General features: G+C 34.7%; 2 protein-coding genes across 2 annotated transcripts; one reads left to right on the top strand and one right to left on the bottom strand.

The window, feature by feature from the left end:
* Positions 1-479: 479 nt before the first annotated feature.
* LOC121997292 (probable calcium-binding protein CML7) lies at positions 480-1,051 on the bottom strand. The gene has a single exon (XM_042551637.1). The coding sequence runs from the start codon at positions 970-972 to the stop codon at positions 529-531; it is 444 nt and encodes a 147-aa protein (XP_042407571.1). The 5' UTR covers positions 973-1,051; the 3' UTR covers positions 480-528.
* A 211-nt stretch (positions 1,052-1,262) lies between these two features.
* On the top strand, positions 1,263-15,623 carry LOC121997291 (probable protein transport Sec1b). The gene is made up of 21 exons (XM_042551636.1): positions 1,263-1,541; positions 1,622-1,680; positions 1,945-2,026; positions 4,363-4,441; positions 5,451-5,501; positions 5,992-6,088; positions 6,185-6,217; positions 6,471-6,599; positions 8,648-8,839; positions 8,943-9,026; positions 9,127-9,225; positions 9,294-9,367; positions 10,486-10,582; positions 11,618-11,743; positions 11,843-11,938; positions 12,833-12,949; positions 13,113-13,190; positions 14,336-14,514; positions 14,625-14,715; positions 14,788-14,877; positions 15,259-15,623. Exons 1-21 carry the CDS (start codon positions 1,469-1,471, stop codon positions 15,292-15,294), a joined length of 1,962 nt encoding a protein of 653 aa, XP_042407570.1. The 5' UTR covers positions 1,263-1,468; the 3' UTR covers positions 15,295-15,623.
* The last annotated feature ends 343 nt before the right edge of the window (positions 15,624-15,966 follow it).

Raw genomic sequence — 15,966 nt, 5'->3', positions numbered from 1 at the left:
TGATCAACTAAAGCAAATTAATAATTTAGTCCTATCTCTGGGTGAATATAGTTTGTAAAAGAAGGAATTTATCACTAAATCATTTCATATATGAAGCACAAATTCATCAAACTATGTTGGTATGTTAAGATTTGCTGGTATGGAAAGATTTGTTTTCTTCTAAAAAATTCTGGACTTCCTAAGAATATGAAGACACCTCCGTGAAGAAGTATAGAAACAACCATCTTTTTGAAAAATCACGACACTAAGGAAAAAAAAAGTTGATTCGAAATTTATCTTTCATCAGACACTCGGTAGACTTTACGAAACGCATTCAGATCAGACAGCAATCACAAAAAAATAGGAGATCCTAGTCATAAACATAATTGAGAATTTGGGCGGGCTATAATTACGGATCTCTAGCTAAACAGGTCCAATTATGATCAGATCCCAAGCAAACGAACAGATCGCATAACTAAATGAAACGAATAGAATCCGCAAACGAAGATCTGGACGTACCTGACTCAGACGCCGCTGGAAAGGAAAGGATCACTTGGCGACCATGCGAACAATGAAGTCTTCGTATTGGATAGTACCGTCGGGGCCGACCTCCACCTCGCGGATCCACTCGTCAAACTCAGCGGGCTCAAGTTTCTCGCCGATGCTGGTGAGTACGTGGCGTAGGTCAGCAACGGAGACTTTGCCGGTGGAATCCTTGTCGAGGACGCGAAAGGCATCGCGGAGCTGGCGGTCGAAGGGCTCGGGGCGGAGGTACTTGCGCATGAGATCGAGAAATCGGGGGAAGTCGAAGGGGTCGGTAAGGCCCTCGGTGGCGGCGATCTCCTTGAGCTGGGCCTGGGTCGGGTTGCCGCCAAGGGAGCGCATCAGGATGCCAAGCTCCGACGCGGCGATCCGGCCGTCGCCGTCGGTGTCGAACAGATTGAAGGCCTCCTTCATCGACGCCACCTGCTCATCCGTCGGCTCCTTCCCCATCGCTACTGCTGCTGCTGGGCTTCTTCTTCCTTCTCCCTTTCCACCGCGTCTCGCTGCCCTCTTCACTATTTATTTATTTTTTATAATTTTAAATGCTTGCTGAGTTTAAAAATGGTAATAAAAAAGTAAAATGGACAATATCATCTTATTTAGATTTATATACTAATTTTAACTATTTTTTTTAAAAAAATTGATCGAGTACGGCCCCTTTTAGTAATAAATTTCTATTAAAAAAATTCTTGACCGAAATTAGAGCTATTTTATTTATATTTAGTATTTTCTGACGAGAGAAAGGGCAGTAACAAATGGGATCCGAATATATAGGAGACGATGTGCAAATGAGTATGGTAACCACACACGCTCGACAATTCCGCTGAGCCATCTCTCCATTAGCCACAATCATATTCTTTTTATCCTTTCACTTCTTCTTCCTCGTTCGACTTCCAATAGTAAAAAATAAAACCAAGGGCAGGAACAACACTACGGAGTACGAACCATGTCGATGTCGGAATGGGACTTCGCTCACGCCAACGCGGATCATAAGTTTTTCCGTCAAATTAGTCGTGAAAGTGAGTGCTTTTGCTCGCTTCCTTATCGGGAAATTGCTTACTAATTCACAAAATCTATTTTGGTCTTGGATTATTTTCAGGAATTTTAAATGAAATGCTTAGATCGTCGGAAACAAAGAGCTCGACTACCCCATGGAAGGTTAGTTCTTATTTATCCATTTTGGCAGAAAATATAAAAAGCGTACGATGACAAGAAAAGCACAGGAAGTGAGTTTGACTATACGTCCAGCTTGCGTCCCTTCTATTTACTCCTCTATGAATGGGCACAACACAAACAAACTAAATGGTTGCCACCATTTATCGAATTTACAGAAGAAGTTTCCATCCTCTTTTCATTTAATCATGTTGCAAGAAATTCATCACAGTACTAAGTACTTACAACTGGAATTGGATTATATTGCAGATACTTATCATGGACAAATTCACTCTCAAAGTGATGTCTTTTTCTTGTAAGATGGCAGACATTACAAACCAAGAAATCTCATGTAGGTTTAGTCACTTTTTAAAGCTTGAAAATCTTATCTTACTTGCCCTTTTGTTTTAGTAATAATATGATTGTCTCCATTAGATTTAATTTTTTTTTTAAACTACTGATAGTTTTTGTTCTTTACAAATCTACTTCAAAGATTTGGTAGGAATAGTTGGATGAGGGGTTAACAATCCTCTTGCTGCGTTCTCTCCATATTGAACCAATTCAACCATCCAATAGAGTGTTAAGTATGGAGGAATTATGGTTATCCAGTCAATCATTTTGCCATAAATTTTCCATATTGATTCTTCATGGCACAAGTTGTAGTGATGCTGCAAAAATAGCCATCCGGGTTTGTAAATTCATAATTGCTGGATAAGATATTCAGATTGAGGCATTGGATGGCATATGCAATATCATGAAAGAAAATATGGTCTCTTCAAACTAATTTTTGTGTTCCTATAGAAAAATCCAACATAAGACCTTAATTGTTAGAGTGATTGAAAATTCCAAATAATCTGGTGGGACCTACTCTTCTTTCCTTTATCAATGATAGTGCAATGATTATTATAGTAGAAATTTAACATACCTTTCGTCTCTCATCATCAGAGTTAGAGTTAATGGCATTAGAATTTTTAGGCATAAAAATTTCCTGAGAATCCATCTTAGAGAATTGAAATGTAAAAGGGAGAAGTCCAATAGCTATTGTTAATCCTCATATTAGAAACTAGTGTATCTTGAGAGAGGTGTTCATGAGCACCCATCAAGAGATTGGCCTCTTCAAAATCAAGTGACACATCAGTGGCAATGGAAATTGCTAAGCCACCCAAAAAAAAATAAAATCTTGAATATGAAATAAAATATTTCCATTGAAGGATGATGGGTGTTTGGGGGCAAGGTTTCAAATCTTTGTTCCATTAACCAAGTTGTTACACCTTTTGTTAACTTATGATGCTTGTCAACGTCATCTGACACCTTTTGTCTTTCCATATGAAATCTTAGATCAAATATTTCAAAATTGAACTTGTTGAAGTTGCGCACAAGTTTCAAAAGAAAGACAATACTATTTTTTTCAATTTGTAATTGTTCCTAATAAACTGACATTTACTTATGTTTTGTAGTTTGATGATGAGACCTTTTCAATTTCTTTGAATATTGGTCTACACAGAAATTTAATAATTTTCCTATTATGCTGTTATGCTTTAAATGGATTAGTATTTGAAATTTGGAAATATTAAGGTAGATTCTCATTGTTAGCAAAATGTCTGTATCCTAATTATTTTGGAATAATGAAGAATCTCCTTCTAGATTGGTCTAAACTTGCCATAGGAGATCCTCCTATATCTTGTTAATATCTAATGTAGCAAAAATAGAGTGATAAACTTGCCATGATCTTCTGTACTTGTACCTTATCTAGATCTTTCGATTCACATTTTTGGAAAGAGGGATAAGTAAAGATTTTTTGCAGGAATACAAACTTGGTTTTGTATTCAAGTTCTTCTCACATTAAAATACAACATGTAGTTTGTGGGAAAAAAACTCCCATTACAATGCACACTAACATTACTATACCATGTTCTCTCCATGACTGGTAGTTTGTGCCACATATTATTGCCCCATTGGTGCACACAATAGACTAGAAACTGTGGGAGCAAGACAAGTAGGGCACACCTACGACGATTGAACTAATAGTGAAGCTGGGGCGCCACATCAGGAGCCACCATACTTCCTGGATTTAATTGGTGGGTGGAATGTGGGTCCGGACCATCTACTCCAGGATTAGTCGGGTTGTAAGATTTGGATACCTGATATAAAAAAAAAAAAAGAGAAAAAGACAAGGATAGAGGGACAAAAGATGAGTAGGAAACACCACGCTCAATTGGTAACAGAGGAGAAATGAGAAGCAAAGAGGGGAAGTGGAAAGAAAAATATGATAAAATGTTGAACATGAAGACAACAAAAAATTTTAAGTTTTGACTATAAAGTGTCAAACGATCATCCCTCACGATCTTCCAATTTCCATCAGCCTTTTTCAAGTAAATTTGAAGGACCGACCAACTTGGTACTCTCATGCGAGTTGGTGTATAATTATCAATGTACAAGCCTTGCTAACTTTTAGGGGATAGGTATATGGATTTTATCTCTCCATTGAATGCTATCTAAGTTTGTGTATGATATCATCGCATAGAAGTTAGTGACTAGTCCTTTTATGATTTTGAAAATTCTTGCAATCCACTATATACACTTTTTTGCAAGGAATTTTTGTACAAAAACTTTACATGCAAAATTTTGAAATTCTTACAATCAATAATATTTGTCGCGGTTAAATAAGTTTCACATTCTATTTTGCAGTGGTAGAGGACATTTTCAAAAGAAGGGAGCCTTTACCTTCAATGGATGCTATATATTTCATCCAACCACTAAAAGAAAAGTAAAGGTTTTTGGAGTTATTTTTTCTAATTATTCTACTTAGTTACATTATTAAAACCTGCTACTTTTCAAATTTGTTGTTTCATATATCATTATTTGCTCAATGTTTATCCTTAACTTTTAATTTTTTGTCCTCTTATACTTTCTGTGTGTTACAGCTGGTTCGAGATTGTGCACTTTCTTGATATATAGTAGTCTAAAATTCTATAATGATGAACAATAGGAAATATAGGAGTGGAGTGTATTAAACAGTCTACTAAATAATAAATCTTGCTTGGGAATCTCCATGATGAAAGTTATGTTAATTGTTCTATTTACAGTACACTATACAACCAATAAGCTAAATAAGGACTACTGAGAAATATTACCTTAGAAAACCCTAACTTCTATTGTGTCACACTAGTCCAACTTTAATTCTTAATTAGAGCTTGGGGGTTTTCCCCTAATCATAGCCTTCTTTTTCAGTAAAGATTAAACCTAATGATTGATTTCCTAGTATTCAAATGATTGATTTTCATTGTTTTTCTCCCTAGTTCTCAAATGATTTATTGTCTTGATGCCTTTAGATAGAGGAATATTGGTGGTCCTCAAATATGCTTTCATACCTCAAACAATGAACTAATTAATCTGAGAAATAAGAAAACTAAGTGTAATTGAGCCTCTATCAATCCAAGTTAAATTTTTTTGCTTTCATGGTAGAAGTCAGAATTGCTTTATGGAAGAGGTGGAGTCAGATTAGCTGGGAGATGTAGACTGTAGTGAAGTTCACTATAAAGAATACATTCGAGAACAAACAGATACTGAATATGCTCTTGAATTTGAATGAAGTAATTATATCAGTCTCATATTTATGGTAAAAGATGCTTGAAATTCTATTGTAGTATAAAATTGAAAGGATAAATACCACTCTAGTTTTTTTTATTATTATTTTATTTCCCCCCTAAAATTTCTACTAGGTTCTTGTAGATGTTACATATATGCTTCTTAACACACATGGTTGCATCTTGCAGTGTCATCATGCTACTATCTGACATGTCTGGAAGATGTCCTTTGTACAGAAAGTATGCTTCAATATCTTCCATTTATTTTTTTTGGTGAACTACATTATACCTCCTTGGAGTTTAAGGCTCCTATGTATCCTTTGCAATTCCAAAATAGCCAACTTTGTCATTTTCTATAATCCCAAACTCATGTGATGAATTTGAATCAATATATTTGTTATGCACGGTGAGTTAATAGATGTATAGACATTTTAATTTTCTGATTTATTTGATTTTATTAATTTATATCATATCCTTAAATTAAGTAATAAACTTATGATATAGTAGGGGATAGAGCTCAATGGCGTAGAAAGATCCATACAGCCGACCCCACCTAGTGGGATAAAGCTTGGTTGTTGTTGTAGTACTAGAATTGAAGGGGATATATTGGATACCCTCAAACTCCAAGGATGATAGATGCATTCACTCTTTATCTACTACAAATTTTGACACAATTATAAGTAAACACTAATTCTCTGTTACTCTTCTTTAATAATATTTATTATTTCAGGGCGTATGTTTTCTTTAGTTCACCTATACCCAAGGAATTGATTGCTTACATTAAGAATGACACGAGTCTTTTACCCCGTATAGGTGCTCTTAGTGAGGTGAACTATTTTATCTTTCAATATGCATATATAATATGTTAATAATCAATGTGAATACTCATTTAACCTTATTCACCCTTTTTGAAACTTTTTTAGATGAACTTGGAGTATTTTGCTATTGATAATCAGGTAAACTTTACCATTTTCATGTAGTTTCATTTATTGTATTGGAGGGAATGTTTTGCTAGTAATCTTGTGTAATACTTGTATCAAGTTCAAAGTGAACCAATTGTACATTGGTGGCTTTTATGGAACTTTTATTTGGAGAACAATGGGAGAATGATAACTACAGATGATTTTCTACTATCCCTATTTTTCCCCTCTCCTTTCCCTTCAAGCAAACAGCCCCAATTTCCTTACCTAATTAAACTACAATGTTTAGGCGTTCACCACTGACCATGAGATGGCTTTTGAAGAATTATTTGGAGAAACAGCTCAAAATTCTCGTAAGTTCAATGAGTGCTTGACTACGATGGCTACACGAGTTGCCACAGCAATTGCTTCTTTGAAGGTACACATGAATTCTTAAAGATGTTTATCCTCTACTAAATCTCATTTCTCACAGCTTGTTTAAGATATATATCTCATGAGTGCACTCATCTTATCTCAATTTCTCCAAGAAGGAAAGATAACCAACCAAAAGGAAGAACCTGAAAAATTCAGTCAGGAAAGTTGAAAAGAAAAGTGGTAATGCCTCATTTAATCACACATGAAAAGGCTTACAAAAAGAAGTGACTAGATTTTTTTTCCTTAGGCTCATCATAATGCACTCTTCTATCTGAATACACTCCCCAGAAGTCGGGAGAAAATATTGGAGCATGATGTTGCTAGCTTCCGAACACAGCTATAGGATTAGAATGCTTTCTTTAAGAAAAGAGTTATTTGTCTTCATCCCAATCAAATGCAAACAAATCAGGCCTGAACAACTGAGTAATGTAAGCTAAACTCCTTTGGCAGTTTCATTGCTCTAGAATTGACATTCAAACTAAAGGGGAGTACACATTGTTGATTAGCACCACCTTTAAGAAGCAAGAGTGCAGAGATAACAAGTGTGCTCTTCATATTCAAGTCTTGCTAGAGAACATCCTAAAAAAACAGTTGCAATTAGATTCTTTAATTTTGGCTACTTTAACATATATTTGAATGTAGAAATTGAAACCCATATATGATACCTATTTTTGATATATTTGCCGTTGACTAGTCAGTAAACACTGTGAAATGAGAAAACTCCACCAGGGTGCCATCTTCACAAACATGAATCTGGGTGTCTGTTTAATTGCAGTATTCAGCTTTTTTTGAGCTGAATAAGAATACACTGCTTTGGTACTGGATTGGTATGTGAAAAACTCAAGTAAATGCACTGCCAGTTAATCTGGTTCGAAGTTGCATCATTCTCAGTTCATCGTTTGTTTTGGGGAACAAATAGTTCCTAAATGCTTCAAATGGATTGCACTGATTGATATGACATTTAATTTGGTGACCTTCACTACTTCTCCAATCGATAATGAAAGATATTAAACTTTTACCAATTAATGCACATAAGTACATTAGAATGCAATTTCTCTAAACCTAATCCTCAAATAGTAATCTAAGTAATAAACCCTTTTACATCCATTAACCTGGCTAAACTCATCTTAGCAAACTTAAAACTCCTTAGAATTTGTTTGGAAATTCACTAGCACAAGAAAAGAAATAAAAGATTAAAGTAAAGGGTGAAAGAGAATGGAACTTCCCTTCATAATTTTATCAATTTGAAATGTTTAAAATTTGTTTAGCCAAACCCCACGTCCACCCTACAAAATGATGTGGATCAGTTCTTAGAGGATGGAACACATTTTGTATTTTTGAAAAGGATCACGTTTTGAAAAGGATCATTTTTTAAATAAAACTATATAACTTTGAAAAAAATATATATTTAAGGATCAAATCAAATCTTACTTGAGGTAAAAGACAATTGAATCAATTTGGAGCCTTTGTTTAAATATTTTTTAAACTGTACATTCTTTTCATTTTGTATCAAATGAAATGCAGCTTCAATGATCTCTTGTAACACCTAACAACTTGAATAGCAAATTGTGTTCAATTTGTAATTGAATGATACATAGTTTTTCAAAGTAGTGTAGTCTTATCGAAAGGTAAAAGAGGGGTTCGTTGAGTTAGATTAGATAAAATTATAGGTATTTATATAAAGGGGAGAATTGGGTGCATGGATAACCGTTGTTAACAACTTCTCTTCCTTGCTTGTGCCTATGAGAGATATATATAGAGAAGGTGATCAACGACAGGAATCCTTCTATTATTATTGTCTGAGAAGAGGCGTATGAAGATGACGACGGACTCGCTATCAAGATCATGCTTCCCTTGCTCTCCTTTTCTCCTTGCTCTTCATTGCATGTATCACCTTGTATGGGCAATACATGGTAGTATTAAGACAGCAAAGGTGAATTGTGTGTTGTCAGTCATGTTGACTTAAACAGACCAGATTTTTAGTTCCTTGTTAATTGTCCATTTATAACACAGTTATATTTATTGTTTTTGATTATGCCCATATGTTTCTAGGAACTTCCTTATGTGCGGTACCAAGTTTCTAAGTCCATGGATGAGTCTGACACAAAGAATATGCGTGACTTAGTACCCTCAAAGCTTGCTACAGCTGTTTGGGATATCCTGTCAAAGTATAAATCTTCAGTCCCTGATTTTCCCCAAAAGGAGACATGTGAGTTACTCATTGTGGATCGGACAATAGACCAGGTACAAGGCTATGTGCTTGTTGAAATTAGAATGCTAAGATGCTTGTTTATCAGTGCTCTTGATTTTTGACATGAGATGCTTTTACATTTGCGTTTTGGTGAAGATTGCACCTTATATACATGAATGGACATATGATGCAATGTGTCATGATTTGCTCGAGATGGATGGAAACAAATATATATATGAGGTAAATAAATGTTAACAGAGGAAATACTTTCGAACAAACTTATGCTTCCTTTTTATTTGTAAATATTTCTTGTATTTACTTTTTATTTGATTATCAACAGGCACCAGCAAAGCCTGGTGCAACAGCTGAAAAGAAAGAAGCCCTTTTGGAAGATAATGACCCCATATGGCTTGAACTGCGCTATGCACATATAGCTGATGTAAGTGTGAGCATATATTATAGTAAGCATCAGTTGTTTTTCTGCTTGGTAACAAATTGGAGTGACAGGCTAGTGAAAGGTTGCATGAGAAGATGTCTACATTTAAGTCAAAGAATAAGGCTGCACAACACCAAACTTCCAGGTAAATGCATGAAGAGATGGGATTTCTATCATGTATTTCATTCATGTCAATCACTTAGAGCTATAACATTCTGGAATAGCATGCACAGTGTAGATGAGAATAGAACTTTATTAGAAACACTATGGGGGTGTTTGGTTGATGGGTTTGGGAATGAGGGAATGGAATGATAGTAAAAGATAGTGTTTGGATTGTGGGTTTGGGAATCACATTTTGGGAATGATTACCACATTTATGGGAATCAACCAAACCCATATAACTTGATGGGTTTCATTTCCATTCCTATTCCCATTCTACTCTATTATCAAACTCATACCCATAGTCATTCCCATCATTTAACCAAACGCCCCCTATAAGGAGTTAGATACACCGTTTGGGCATATGGAACTTATGGGAAAATTATAGTTAGATTCCATCACAACTATATAGATTTATAGATTTCACTCTGGTGATGGTTGCTATTTCAATAGTAGAATCGATCATGTATGTTGATAGGGCATCTGCTCTATCTAAAATGGGTTTTTGCAGTTCTTCTCATTTTTTCCACCGCTTTAAGCTCACATTCTTCTCATCTATTTTGTTAGCATGCCATGTCTTGATGTGAGAGGGGAACAAAGAATTTCGGCCATGTCAGTTGGCACAACATGAGATTTTAATCCATTCCCTTAACTGCATTTCAAAATTAAAATCTCACCTTCGCATTAGTATTTGTACAACATAGTAATAATATAGTAATGAACATTAGTATAAAAAAAGAACACTATTATTTTATGTTGGTCCTCGCCTTTGTCTTCTTTAAGCTTTGTTTATTATCCTCTTGGTTTTTTTCATGATGAAGGCCAAGGCAATTTATAAAATCCACGTCCCTTAAAGCATTAAAACATACTGCTTTGGTAATAAATGTTTGTGCTGCAGTTTAGTGTTTTTTTTCTATACTGCTTGTACAATTGAACATTTCAACATTGTAGTTCATAACTTCATATTCGTTAATTAGATTTAATTTCATTTTCAATCTTTAGCTGTCAAATGTTTGGATGACTACAAGTCTAATATTAAGTTTATACAGGGATTTATATTTGCTTTTCATTATATTATAATGAACCTTTTTAAATATTTCACAGAGATGGCGGTGAGATTTCAACTAAAGATCTGCAAAAAATAGTCCAAGCTTTACCACAATACAACGAGCAAGTTGAAAAGCTTTCTCTTCATGTTGAGGTAAACATTTTTTTTCATATTGATATTTGATTAACACATTTGTTACACTCATTCAAGTTTATCGTTTATTAAAATTCCTTTCTGGCGGTCTAGTTAATTATTGTGGTCTAGATGTTGTGTTATTAAAACACGATAAAATAAAAGGACTAGTTTTGTGGAGACAAGGGATTTTGAGATTTAGTTGTTTTTCAAGTGTTTCCAAGAAATTATGGCTAAGACAGTAAGATTGAAGTTAATGTAAGAATTATTTGATGAGAGATGATGAAGATTGTTTTGTCAGGTTAAAGGAAACATTTCGTATGCTCATTTAGAAATCTTCATCTAAGATATTGCAATTGGGAGTGAACAGCAATTGAGCTTGACAGATGAGATGGTCATATTGAAGTAGGGGAGAGGAAGAACCAGGAAGAAACCCTATCAAGCTGAACAGAACTGTATTCAATGAGTAGTGAACTATATATAGGCTTAGCCATATAAACCTAAAGATTTTATATGGGCGAAAGCTCAATGATAATGTTGTTGTATACACTAGATGGTTTCTAGAGCCTCAGCAATGAAAACCCACACAATACAAATTAGTAAAATGTCTCTAATGAGTGACTAAGTTTCTTCAATTAGTTGTCATCTGGGATGATCCTCCAAAAGCCATAGAGAATTGAACAGTTCTACATGTTTCTTGGATTTGAGAAAGGTTGACATAATCTATGACAATAAAAATATAGATGTTGCGGAGAAAGGCTTTTCATTGCCTTGCAGGATATTATTGATTAGCTAGTACTATTTCTTAGATGAGATGTTTTGGGGTATTGCAAATTTATATCTAAAATAGTTACCACAGCCATAAAAGAATAACCAAGGTGAGCAAAAGTTTGGGGACAGGACTTTATCTGCACATAGTTTCTATAGTAGCCTCTTTCTCTTACATGAGGAAGTTTTCCACTTAATTAGTCATTTGTAGATAATTGTGCCGAGATTTATTCCAGTCATGCATGAAAAATTGAACCTTGCTCTATCTAATTAGCTAAATCTGCTCAGATTGCAGGAAAAATCAATAGGTTGATTCGAGAAATGCATCTTAGAGACATAGGACAGTTAGAACAAGATCTTGTCTTTGGAGATGCAGGGGCAAAGGAAGTGATTACTCTACTGAGGACAAAGCAGGTTTGGTGTACTTATGGGAAATTAGAAAGTGAAAACTTATCTATTACTCGTATGGTGAAACAGACTTGTATACTTCAATGCTCTATTAATCTTTTGCAGGATGCCAGTCCTGAAAGTAAATTAAGATTATTGATGATTTATGCAGCCACTTACCCTGAGAAGTTTGAAGGGGACAATGGGATCAAGTTGATGCAGGTTGGTAGAGTATTAAACTTTATAGAAACAAATGTAAACCACTGCTTGGTGTTTATGTCTTTCCTTTTTTTAGGGGAAAGGAAGGCTAAAGGCTTGCCAATTGTATTAAGAACTTTATGCACACCCTAATATGTACATTTATGCGAAATATGTAGGTCTTTGTTTGCTGAATAAAAAAATCACTTCTTAGTCTCCTAATACACAAATTTTCCTTTAAGCCTAAATTGACCAGATCAAACCTGCTCCACTAATTTGCTTGATCTTCTTGGTTTTTATGCCATTTTGCTACACCACGAATTTTATTGTTTATTCTGAACTTGACTACCTATTTGTGGTTGTACTTTTATGTATCATTTAAATTGGTACATAAAAAACATTACTTAAAGACCTCTTGCTCTGGATGAAAGTCTGCTCAGGTCCATGTTATGTGAGACTATTGGGCATAACTGATCATCCACAACTTACCGATGCATGGGTACCAAGTCAAGTATAATAATTTGTTTTATGCATGTCCCAAACTTAAGGTTCCACATGAATTTTTTTACTTGTTTTTCCCTTAACCTGAGAATAACTACTTATATACATTCTTGATTTCCTGCATGGGTGTTTGCTCCAATTGATTTCCTTTCATCCAACTTAATCAGTAAAATACTAGTTGATGGTTTCAATTTGATATTTTTGTGCTCCAAGTTTCATAAATTTGATAAATAGCAATAGCATGATCGTCTAGCGGTATTCAACTGTTATGGATCTTTCTTCCATCCAGATTTACTGGAATAACATGTACTGGTGAAAATATACTAATGCAGCCTCATCAGCCTTTAGCTATAATCCTTGTAATGTTAGGGCGCTTTGAATTTGAAATTCTTTTGTTGTCTGCCTTACCATTTTCAGCTGGCAAAATTATCACCAGAGGATATGAAAGCTGTAAATAACTTGATGTACTTCGGAAAAATAGATCCCAAAAAGAAATCTGATGGAAACTTCTCTCTTAAATTTGATGTTCAGAAGGTAATTACATTTCTCGGCGACAAAAATATATCCTGCAATTTTATCTTCTATGAAACTTCTTCTCGGAAAATTAAATAAAAGTTAACCATTCTTATGGATTTAAAATATGAGGTGTTTTTTGCTCTTGTAGCTGATGTTAAAATTGCTGCCTTTTGTAATGCAGAAGAAACAAGCTGCAAGAAAGGAAAAGAGTGGTGAAGAGGAAACCTGGGCATTGTCACGTTTTTATCCAGTGGTGGAGGTATTCATAGAATCCACAGATAGAACCATTTTTTTTTTTATCTTATCTTGATATCTCATTTGTGCAGCTCTCTCATAAGATATGCAATGCATCCAGATTAATAAGATGATTAAGTTTTTGTTATTGTACTAAGAAATTGAAATGAAGTCTATGTATGAACATAAAAAACTGCAATCAAGAGTTTTTTTTTCTTAAGATCCTTTTTTGCCTCTTTTGTATACTAGCTCTTTGATCACCTTTCATCCACATCCGTGACAGACTCCTTGGTTGATCACCTTTCACCTTTGACCTGCTCGATCATAAAAATGGAAATTATTTCAGGTGGTCTTTCCAGTCATTGGGTGGCTTGATTCCCAGTCAAATCTGTTGGATAAACTACTAACTAGGGAATATATTACTCAATTCACTTTTACTATGGTCATTTGTTCATAAAGTTGCACAGCTAACATGATTTCTTTTAGGAGGTGATATGTAGCAATCTGCATCTCCACTTATGTAGCTCTTGTGACTGATTTAGGTTGTTTGATGAACATAATGGATGTCCAGAATAACACTCTTGATCAAGCTTATCATTTGCTTTTGGGAAATCTTCATTGTACTGAGTTTTCATGTTTCTTTGTGGGGTCTACCGTGTAGGTAAATCTTGGCAAACCTCATAAGTTTCAATGTCTGTTATCTATAGTCTATTAAATTGTGAGTTCTCTCTTTTGTGCTTATCTTGATATGATGATGACCAGTAAGCACAACTACAAAAAGTTGTCTCCAACCGTTGGCCAAGGTAGATATGGCGCATTGAGAAGATACTGAGATATGTTAATGACCCCATATCAGCAAAATCAAAAACAAAAACAAAAACAATAGGACATCAAACAACAGTTGGTATTGGGAAATATTGTTATTAGCAATTCATTGTTGGTTAGATGGATACAATAACAAGATTTTAAACGATGGTTAAAGACACCAAGGGAACTACACTGCTTCTATAAAACTTGGTTTTTCACATATCAATATGACTGCAAACTGATAATTCAAAATTAAAGAATAATTTCATGAGTTCCTTCTTTGGGATGGAAATTGTATTACTTTAAAATCTTTAGATAGCTATTCTATATCCCAATTCTCAAGGTGTTCTTTCTTTCTTTCAGGAGCTAATCGAGAAACTAAACAAAGGTGAGCTACCCAAGGATGACTTTCCATATATAAATGAACCAGTTGCTGCTACTCAAGCCACAGCATCAAATGGTACACAGCCTGTCCAATCCAGGAGATCCAGAAGGACTGCCACATGGGCAAAAGGTCGGTGCTCTGATGATGGCTATTCAAGGTATGTCACGTAATTGTTATTTCCTCAGCATCAACTCTCAACGATGTTCCAAGAATTAAAATACTATTTCTTCTTTTAGTTTCTTTTCATAATACTTTTGTAATTTGTAGTGATTCTGTACTTCGGAATGCATCTGTTGATTTCAAGAACATGGGCCAGCGTATCTTTATATTCATGATCGGTGGAGCAACTCGATCTGAGGTAAAGTTGTGGCTACTGAACTTTTGTTCTTTTTGTAATCACCTTAACTCTTTTTTTTCCGCCCATGACCAGTTACGTGCAGTTCACAAACTTACAACAAAGTTGAGAAGAGAAATCATTCTTGGATGTACTAGTCTCGACGATCCTCCCATGTTCATCACAGTAAGATTTCAATGCTTATATTTTTTTGTTTAAGCAATAACTTCTGAAGATCTATCTTAGTTATAAGAGCTCAAGATGTAGTATTGGATGTTTAGCATTTCAAATATATTCTCTTGCACAAATTATCATACTCCTACTCATCGTTGCTTTAACCAAATCTTCAGCTGTTTAGCTTTTTATATGCTTAAACTAATTCAATTGACACAATTGCATTGCTGGAGTTCCACTTCGAATAGGAATTTTTCAGTACTATGGTTTTACAAAAATATTGATGGGCTAATAATATCTATAAAATAGAGATTACAATATAATGTGGTCATTTATCTACAACTGAGTTGTAATATATATATTTTCCTTATCTGATATCAAATGCAAATGCAGAGACTCAAGATGCTTAAAGGACCGGATCTTCCGTAAATGGAGAAGCTTCAAATTCAGCTTGTGAACAAGTGCCTTTTTGTATCTCAGTACAGATTTTGCTCTTTTCACATGGCGATCATATCAGACTTCAAGCCTTACCAAATGAATGCCTCTTTTGCTGCAGCCATCAAATGGATTTGCTCTTCCTTTTCTAAAATATTTGCTATTGAGAGGGACAACATTTACCCTATCAGCTACTTCATATATGTTACTTCTCTCATCTTGTAGGACGACACTTTTGAAATTGTATACTTCCATTCACTGATTTTGTTCATACACTTCCATAAAATTGATTAATTCATTGAAATACCTTGAGCCTTATGGTTCAGTTTTGTTGAATTGTTAAGCATGTTCTTTTTTTTTTGGTGGTATCGTCGCTGTGAATTTAATGAAGATAGTTATTTAAAGAACAGAAGAAAAGAAATTTAATACTCCAAAGTCTAAAGAATGGACAAAAAAGTTTAGGTGATTTGTTTGGAACTACAATCGCGATAATCACATTTGCTATTTTTGTCAAAAAAAAAAAATGATATATTTATACAAGGATAAATTAGAAAACCAAGCAGGTCACTACGTGGAAGGATATTTTTCTCCAGCTTCATCGGAAATTAACTCTTGTCCATTTCTATAAATCTACCATATAGTGAATAGCTCGGTTATGCCTAGAGG

This window comes from Zingiber officinale, chromosome 6A, assembly GCF_018446385.1.
Source record: "Zingiber officinale cultivar Zhangliang chromosome 6A, Zo_v1.1, whole genome shotgun sequence".
Classification (NCBI taxonomy): domain Eukaryota; kingdom Viridiplantae; phylum Streptophyta; class Magnoliopsida; order Zingiberales; family Zingiberaceae; genus Zingiber; species Zingiber officinale.
This window is presented reverse-complemented; position numbering and strand designations above follow the sequence as displayed.